The 9,294-nt window shown below is 44.4% G+C and overlaps 1 protein-coding gene across 1 annotated transcript in view; it reads left to right on the top strand.

The window, feature by feature from the left end:
* The window catches only part of ccdc6b (coiled-coil domain containing 6b), a gene marked incomplete at both ends in the record, with an annotated part of 19,876 nt that extends 16,284 nt beyond the window's left edge, over positions 1-3,592 (top strand). Inside the window, one exon of the mRNA XM_080541886.1 lies at positions 3,407-3,592. Within this exon, the coding sequence (XP_080398012.1) occupies positions 3,407-3,592 (186 nt within the window). The remainder of the gene's footprint in view (positions 1-3,406) is intronic.
* Between the last annotated feature and the right edge of the window lie 5,702 nt (positions 3,593-9,294).

The following is a 9,294-nucleotide window of genomic DNA, read 5'->3' as shown; positions in this document are numbered from 1 at the left end:
GTTGAAGGTCAGAAGGTATAGTGAGTTGAAGGTCAGAAGGTATAGTGAGTTGAAGGTCAGAAGGTATAGTGAGTTGAAAGGCAGAAGGTATAGTGAGTTGAAAGGCAGAAGGTATAGTGAGTTGAAGGTATAGTGAGTTGAAGGTCAGAAGGTATAGTGAGTTGAAGGTCAGAAGGTATAGTGAGTTGAAGGTCAGAAGGTATAGTGAGTTGAAAGGCAGAAGGTATAGTGAGTTGAAAGACAGAAGGTATAGTGAGTTGGAAGGCAGAAGGTATAGTGAGTTGAAGACAGAAGGTATAGTGAGTTGAAGGTCAGAAGGTATAGTGAGTTGAAAGGCAGAAGGTATAGTGAGTTGAAAGGCAGAAGGTATAGTGAGTTGAAAGGCAGAAGGTATAGTGAGTTGAAGGTCAGAAGGTATAGTGAGTTGAAGGCAGAAGGTAGTGAGTTGAAGGTCAGAAGGTATAGTGAGTTGAAGGTCAGAAGGTATAGTGAGTTGAAAGGCAGAAGGTATAGTGAGTTGAAAGGCAGAAGGTATAGTGAGTTGAAGGTCAGAAGGTATAGTGAGTTGAAGGTCAGAAGGTATAGTGAGTTGAAGGTCAGAAGGTATAGTGAGTTGAAGGTCAGAAGGTATAGTGAGTTGAAGGTCAGAAGGTATAGTGAGTTGAAAGGCAGAAGGTATAGTGCAGGGGTCCCCAAACTACGGCCCGCGGGCCGAACACGGCCCACCCCACACTTGGACCGGCCCTTTGAACAACAACATTTCTAACTGCAATTGCGGCATTGCGCCGACGTGGTGGCGGGGGCGCTGTTTCGCAAATAAGTTAGCTTTCGTGTTTGCTAGCGAAATAGCTGATAGATGATGTTGACTGCTCAAGGAGAATACATATTTGAAAGTACAGAATGCCTGAGAGCATTATATTGCATTATATTACATTACATTTTGAATGGTCATCTGGTGCCTGAATATTGTGTTTTCCTTTACATAAATAATGAAATTTCCACCATAAATTGATGCAGAAAGGGCACAAATTGCATCTAAATTCACCAGAATGCAAGAAATTAAGTGTTTGATGCTCGTTTAAGGACCCCCAGACAGCCCTGCTTCATGGGTCCCCCCGTGTATGATGAGGGTCCTCCCTCAAGTATCAGACTGTAAAACTGATTATATTTCATTGACATATCACTATAGGTATAAATTCCATCCAAATTCAACTGTTTAGACTTTGTTTGCATCCACCAGTGCTCTCCTGCGCGCAATTGCTTTGCGCAACCGCCTCCATTCCACTCCGTTCCATATTATTTTATGTTAGAGACCGACTCAGGCCCCCCATCACAGAAAGGAAAAATGATGTGGCCCTCACAGAAAAAAGTTTGGGGACCCCTGGTATAGTGAGTTGAAAGGCAGAAGGTAGTGAGTTGAAAGGCAGAAGGTATAGTGAGTTGAAAGGCAGAAGGTATAGTGAGTTGAAGGCAGAAGGTATAGTGAGTTGAAGGTCAGAAGGTATAGTGAGTTGAAGGTCAGAAGGTATAGTGAGTTGAAGGTCAGAAGGTATAGTGAGTTGAAAGGCAGAAGGTATAGTGAGTTGAAAGGCAGAAGGTATAGTGAGTTGAAGGTCAGAAGGTATAGTGAGTTGAAAGGCAGCGGAGGATCGGAGAGTGCGAGAGGGAGTGTAGGTGTGAAGGAGTTCAGAGAGATATGAAGGGCCTTGAAAGTGAGGAGCAGAATTTTGAAATCGATGCGGTATTTAACCACCAAATGTCAACACGCACATCTTATATCGAGTATTGTTGTTAGGAAAAGGTAAAAGTGTTACTGTCGCTGTCATTCTGTTTAGTAATGAATGTGGAAGTGGAATTCATCAGGTTCTAAAACATGTTAATGGATTCGACAATGTTAAAGCTGAATTTTACTCAAGGCTGTTTCTTATATCAGCCCACCATCGATATGGTCCTGAAATATAACGACTGTGCATAGAAACATGGATCTCTTAGTCAGGAGCTCAGGTTAACTTCCTGTTATAGTATCATTGTGTCAATACATCTCATTATGACATCATGCCACTGTTCCAGGAAGTCGTTCCATGCTTGCTATAAGGATATCTATTCGGTTGTTAAGTCGTGACGTATCGACCAGGCGATAAAAATAGACGTTTGACGTCAGACTTAACAACCGAATTAGGCTCTTGTTGTGCAAAATAATTATATTTCAGTCAATGGTGAGCTGATGACAAATATTAAATAATAATAATTTTAAAAACATTCCAGCTTAAATAACACCTGTGATTTACACATAGAAATGTCTTAAAATACACTATGTGAGTCGCTTGTGACTGTAGCTTAGAAGTTAAGTCACGTGGACTGGGGTGGTCCAGTGGTCTAGCACCGCTGTCTACAGTGCACACATATGCCCATGTTGGCATGGGTTAGAATCCGGCCCATGACCTGCTGACATGCCCTCTCTCCCTTCTTCTCCTTGCTTTCCTGTCTGTCTTCACTGTCTCTGACCAGTAAGGTGAAACATATGAGTGGGACTGCCCCACTAAGAAAAAAAAGGAAGTTAAGTCACTCCTCTACCCTGCCCACCAGTGTATCTCCAGGGTTATACACACACTCACACACACACACACACACACACACACACACACACACACACACACATACACAACAACAACACACCAAAGGTCATTAGATTCAGATGGGGCTAATTGATTGTTTACTTTCCCTCTGGTTGTTTCATGCAGTGTCGATTATAGATCGGCCTCAGCCAGCAACGGTGTTGTTGTGTTCCCTTCATGCTGGTATGCTTGCCTTGCCTTGCCTTGCCTTTGAGCAAGTTCATAAGTAAACACAACTGCACATGATTCCCAGTGACTCAGACTAGAGAACATGCAATATCAGAGTTTCCCTTCGACATTGTTGCTACCCTGCAGCTCCCAGCTCCAGCTCTTTCCACCCTTATCCTAAAAAGGAAAGAATGCTGAACCCACACAAACAACAAGGCCAAATCCAGATTAGGGTTAAGATTGGTGCACATTTCTTTCCTCTCGGGGGCCACATTTCCAAGAGCAATATCCCAACTCCTCGTCACTGAAGTCTGCCACATCACATCCAGGTTAAGGCGCAGCTTAGAGGCGATGACCTACAATGCCGTTTTAAGACGCCTTTCTGATTATCAGACATTTCTCCTAATCCTAAACATGACATTTCTTGGGGGCGCTTAGGTGGGGTAGCGGGTTAAGCGACGATCATGTAACCGCAGGGTTCCCGGTTCGATTCCGGCTGCGGGCATATTCTGCATGTCATCCCTTCTCTCTCTCTCTCACCCATCCTTCCTGTCAAAATCTATACTGTCTCTATCAATAATAAGAAAAAAATAACATAACATTTTCTTCTCTCTCCCCCACAGAGACCCTCCCCGAGAAGAAGCAACAGTCCGGACAAGTTCAAGCGGCCCACCCCCCCACCCTCCCCCGTCACGCACCACGGGGTGCAGCTGCCTCCCCCCCCACCGCCGCCGGGGGTCCAGCCCATGGTGGTCCAGTGCAGCACCTCCTCCTCCCAGCATCCTTCACACCAGTCCTGCCAGCCGTAGTGCACGACGGGCTAGCTAGCTAGCGCCTTCCGCTGCTTAGCCAGACTGACCCTGACGCCAGAGAGTCCTCCCAAAAGGCTGTACCCCCGACGTCAACACCGGGAGTGGACTTCCTCCTTCTTGCACTGCGGAACATTCTAGGCTTCACTGTTTATCTATGCCGAATGTGTTTTTGCCCCAGTGCGCAGTCAGGTGTTGTGACATTCAACACTACCCGCCCTCTCTCCCCCCCCCCCAAAATGAATTCTTGTCCGGTTGTATATCCTGGCCGGAGCTTTCTCTGTATACCCGGCGTTGGTTTATTAGAATGTGTCACTTCCAGCTGCGATATTAATGTTAGTTAGCATAGTGAAACGGCAGAATAACTCGACCTTTCACAGGCCTGGCTGAATTGATTTTGAACAACAACAGAAATCCATATGGAGAATCCATATCTTTCTTTTTCATTCTATGTTTATGTTATGCGTGGTGTCCCCCTCACACCATTGGGGTTGTCACTGCCTTCTAGAAACATCTATGCTTCCGCAGTGCTGCTCTGCCCGTGCTAGAGGCATTTACATGTTTGGCATTTAGCAGACGGCTTTATCCAAAGCGACATAGACACAACAAATGTGTCTAAGTCAGTCAGTCATCCATCAGCCATAAGCAAGAGAAGAACTCTCTGCTCAGGCCAAGGGGCTGTTAGCAACCATAATGCTAGAAGAAGAAGAAGGAATTGTTTTATTTTTCAGTCTATAAAAGGTACATGAGAATGTTGAGAGAGAGGGGTGTGTATGGTATACGTGGAGACTTTGGCAACGCTTTGTGTCAAGTAGAAGTGAGTTAGATCTTAGATATTAGATATTTTATCCTCTTGTGCTGTGGTAGATCTGAAGTGCTCTGGACAGACAGATGGACACCATGAGACAGACAGACAGACAGACGGACACCATGCAGGATGGCGCTTGGTCAACATGGTCTTGTGCATTTGACCTTTGCGTGTTCTGCAAGAACAGTCGAGAGACTGGAGTTGCCAACGAGGTTGAGCCTGACAGAGCCTGGCATGGCTCAGCCCTGCCAGATTAGCACATAGCTGGAGAGACTGAGAGAGACTGTATGTATGATTGCGCCACCAATCGTGAATAGAATTTTCAAACGCCTCAATACACACTTCCAATGAAAAGACGTCGACGGTCTGCGGCGGTGCCGGTAGTAGATAGTAGAGAGACAGAGAGAGGTAGAGGCTGTGGTGTTTGCTGTGCGTGGCGCATCTCAACGTTTGCATTTACTTGACTTGTGTCTTGTGGACAAGTCCTGCTGGTATATGTCCTGCTATACTGTGAGAACATGTCCTGGTATACTGAAAGGTTATGAAGGGGGTGAGCTGTAACCCAGGGAGATGAGAGGGTCTGTATCATTACGTTTTTTGACAATTCTGCACCTTATCTTAATTCACATTTCAAATGTTCCGACAAATTGCATTTATACTGGTACCACTGTGATTTATTGTTTTGCAAGGGTTAGACGACGACTGCTTTATGAATTGATTGATTGATTGAAAACTTTATTAGAAGATTTGCAGAAGTAGGTACATGAAAGTACATATTACATACAAGGTCAACTAACAGGATAAAAACCCAAGAAAGCCACTGGCTTATTTCAATTGGGGTCCTTGATTCTCAATTCATCGTTACATGTAAGACAGACAAAAAAGCTAGTACTATCTACAAGATAATACAGACAAATAACTATTACTATCTACAAGATAATGTATAAGAATGATTATACTGTCATTATAAATACTGCTGGCAAGAGGTAGACCAAAATGAGAACACACTCTACATTTTGTTTTCTTTTGCAAGCTTTTGTTGTGAAATCCCAGATGTTGACTGTGTTTGTAACGAATCAGTCCCACGCCTTTCTCTCTGTGGCCATTTCCACATCACCTCCCCCCCCCCTCATCTTCACACTCACCGATGAACGAAATAGCTGAGAACTGTGATTTAACGTCAACCTGAAGCACTTAAAAGCCTATATACTTTAAATCTTTGTTTATGAAATATTGTTGATGTTGATGAATGATGAAATGACAATTGGGATGCATTTATGTTCTTTTATTTCAATGTGTATATTGTGGGAAGGCTTTGTCACTATGTTTGGGGCTGGACATGACATGTATAGCTTTTGCTGTGTTATATATATACTACCCCCTGTACACCATCAGCATACATTTGGCTGAATCCCAGAGCAACGCATGATATTTAGGGGTTTTCAATGTAACATCCTCCATGATTTGATGGTGTTTCAGCCCTATGAACCCACGGCTGCTAGCCCTACGAACCCATGGCCTAGGCTAGCCCTATGAACCCACGCTAGCCCTATGCACCCACGGCTGCTAGCCCCTACGAACACACTGCCGCTAAGCCCTATGAAACCACGACCTAGGCTAGCCCTACGAACCCACGGCCGCTAAGCCCTATGCATGTGGGGATGGGAGAGGTTCTTGGTGAAACACCTCAGCAGTGCCAGGTGGAGCTAGCTATACTGTATTTGCGTCCACATCCTTATTGCTGACAAATCCTCTCATGTTTCCCTGGGTGTGTGTTGGGGGGAGGGGGCTGGCTGGTTTGGGATCGGCCACACACAGCTCTGGGAAACCAGCTGCTCATTGTGTCTTTGTTTTGCATCTTAATGACTTTCTTTTTTGTGTTTGTTTTACATTTGTGTAAATGTACTTAACTTGATTCTATGGAGGTATTTTGTGTGTATATATCCGTTTTTAAACCAGAGCCCATGTTCAAAGAACTGTGTTCCTGTTGTTTCTTTCTAGGTTATTTGTTTTGGTTTTTATTTTCTGGTGACGGTGGTGGTGGTGGGGTGTTTTATTGCTTTTCACGACTGTCAGTCAGCACTGATGAATGTAACGTTTTTTTTTCTCATGTTTTATTGCTCATCATTTAAACGGATAGAAGAACACATTGGAGCCTTAAGTCACTGTGGTGTTGCTATGGCATTATCTAGCTTATCCCCCACATTAAACAATTAAAGCCTTATGTGGTTTAATCAGTGTCCATGGAACCTCCAGTGTCATCATTTCCTATGGGCTAACCCTAACCCTAACCCTCTATCCTTTCCTCTTATAAGTCAGTCTTATTATAGAAATGTTTCCACATGTTATAGTAAGTCAGTCATTATATTATTATTAGTGGTTTATATACAGTTATCCTGTAGCTTAGTCTGGGTTCCCATGTGCTCATGTGGCACATTAGTGTTTTGGAATTAATTCCCATTACATGTTAAATGTGACATTAGATCAAATACTTTCTCCCGTATATCTCCCTTGTCTAAGTTATTAGATTATTAATCATTGTTATTATTATAGTTATTCGTTGATCAGAATTAGACTCCAAAGTCTGTACATTTTTTTTCTTTCTTCTTTCATCCACGTGTGGCAGTATTGTCATGAGGAAACCGGTTCAGACTGGCGCGGGACAGTCTGGTGTACTACACACACACACGCGCACGCACACGCACACGCACACACACACACACACACACACACAGTCTGGTGTACTACAGTCTGTCTGGGGGTGTCAGATGTGGATTTCCAAAGCTGGAGGCTATGCATAATATGCATATTTATTACGAACACGAGTTAGATGTCTCAATTAAATGTCATCCATTTGTGGCTATTTTAGGACGTTTCGTGCGAATGATAATTATGCGCAACATATTTTGGCCATCTAATCATACGAACACGTTTATACATTTCACGAATTCAGCTCTTGTTCTGTTAGATGTATGATCAACATTGAAAGAGAATATCATCGAATTGCATAGATCTACTGTATATCAAAAGGCCGAGAATATAATTTTGGGGGATATACCCTCTTATAAATGTCATCTATTTGTGGCGATGTAGAACGTTTCATGCGAATGACCGCAACATATTTTGGGCATATAATCATACGAACACACGCATCTCACGAATTCATCTCTTGTTCTGTTCAGACTATGAAGATCAACATTGAAAGAGAATATCATCGAATTGCATAGATCTATATCTATCAAAAGGCCGAGAGTATCATATTTCTGGGGGATATACCCTCTTTTAACGGAAGTCTTAAAGAAAGACTTCAAAGGATGGAGACGTCAGCAGCGTGTGATGGTTCAAACAGCTGGAGCGCGTCTATGGAAGCATATAGCTGACCTAATTCAAATGCTAATGCGATATGAGATTGCAATTGCATGTTCCACTTTTGCATGCATTCTTTCAGACAATATTCAAATTCAAATGCAATTCTAATGATTTGCATTTTCATTTTCATGTACCCGATGTGCACATTCGCTGTCAATATTAAAATTATAATGCAAAGCCATTTGACATTTAATTTCCAAAGTCATGCGCTGCTTTGTAGCTGACAAAATTCAAAAGTTCATTCTAATGTGCAAATGACTTTGCAATCCCAAAATAGCATATTCATTTGCCACTTTTGCCTGCGTTATTTCACCCCCCATAACCATATGACTCATCAATACGGTGATCAAGGCAATAAACAAACAATCAAAGTAGGATTACAGACTTTCAGTCTGCCTCCATCCATGTGGATGAACCACCCAAAGGCCTGAGGTGTTGTCGGAGGCATGAATATGATTTAGGGGGTATTTAGTATAACAGGCTGGGTTTATTGTGAGTTTACTTGTTTGTTTATTGCCTTGATCACCGTATTGTGAATTTTGTCAGCTGTAAAGCGGATGTGTTTACTAGAACATGTAAATGCAATTGCGAATCACATTATTGCATTACAATTTGAATATTGACTCAAATAACGCAGGCAAAAGTGGCAAATGAATATGCTATTTTGAGGACCTGGAACAGTTCACGTCGTCGGTTCTGAACCACATAGTGAACTGCACCAACTCAGTCACCGTGGACAAACGGGTCCGGGTCTACCCCAACACGAAGCCATGGATGACTGGGAAGGTCCAAAAACTGATCAATGAGAGGGACAATGCCTTCGCAGGGAAGGGCACACTGCTGTACAGCACCACCAGGGCTAACCTAAAGCGCGGCATCCGGGAGGCCAAGGCAGACCACAGAGAGAAGATTGAGGAATGCTTCCTGAGCAACGACTCCAGGCGGGTGTGGCAGGGGCAGGGGGTTCAGCACATGACAAACTTAGAGCCAACAGGCTCACAGCCGCCTTCTACGCCCGGTTCGACGAGGGGCGAACGGAGGTAACCACAACACAAACACCACTCTCTCCAGCTCTCAGCAGCCTCACCCTCACAGAGCATGAAGTGAGACGCGTGCTGAAGGCGGTGGACCCCAGGAAAGCCTCAGGGCCGGATGGCGTCCTGGGACGGGTGCTGAGGGACTGCGCCGACCAGCTGGCCGGGGTTTTCACCAACATCTTCAACCAGTCCCTGTCCCAGGCCACCATCCCACCCTGCCTGAAAACCTAAACTATCATCCCAGTCCCGAAGAAAAGCACGGTGAGCTGCCTAAACGACTACCGCCCGGTGGCACTCACACCAATCATCATGAAGTGCTTCGAGAAACTAGTCCGGGCCCACATAGTCACACGCCTCCCGCCCAACCTGGATCCATACCAGTTCGCCTACAGAGCCCACAGGTCCACAGAGGACGCCATCGCGACGACTCTCCACTCCACTCTATCCCACCTGGAGAGGGGAAACAGCTACGCGAGACTGCTCTTTGT

Source organism: Nansenia antarctica (genome assembly GCF_963989245.1).
Source record: "Nansenia antarctica genome assembly, chromosome: 11".
Lineage (NCBI taxonomy): Eukaryota > Metazoa > Chordata > Actinopteri > Argentiniformes > Microstomatidae > Nansenia > Nansenia antarctica.
This window is presented reverse-complemented; position numbering and strand designations above follow the sequence as displayed.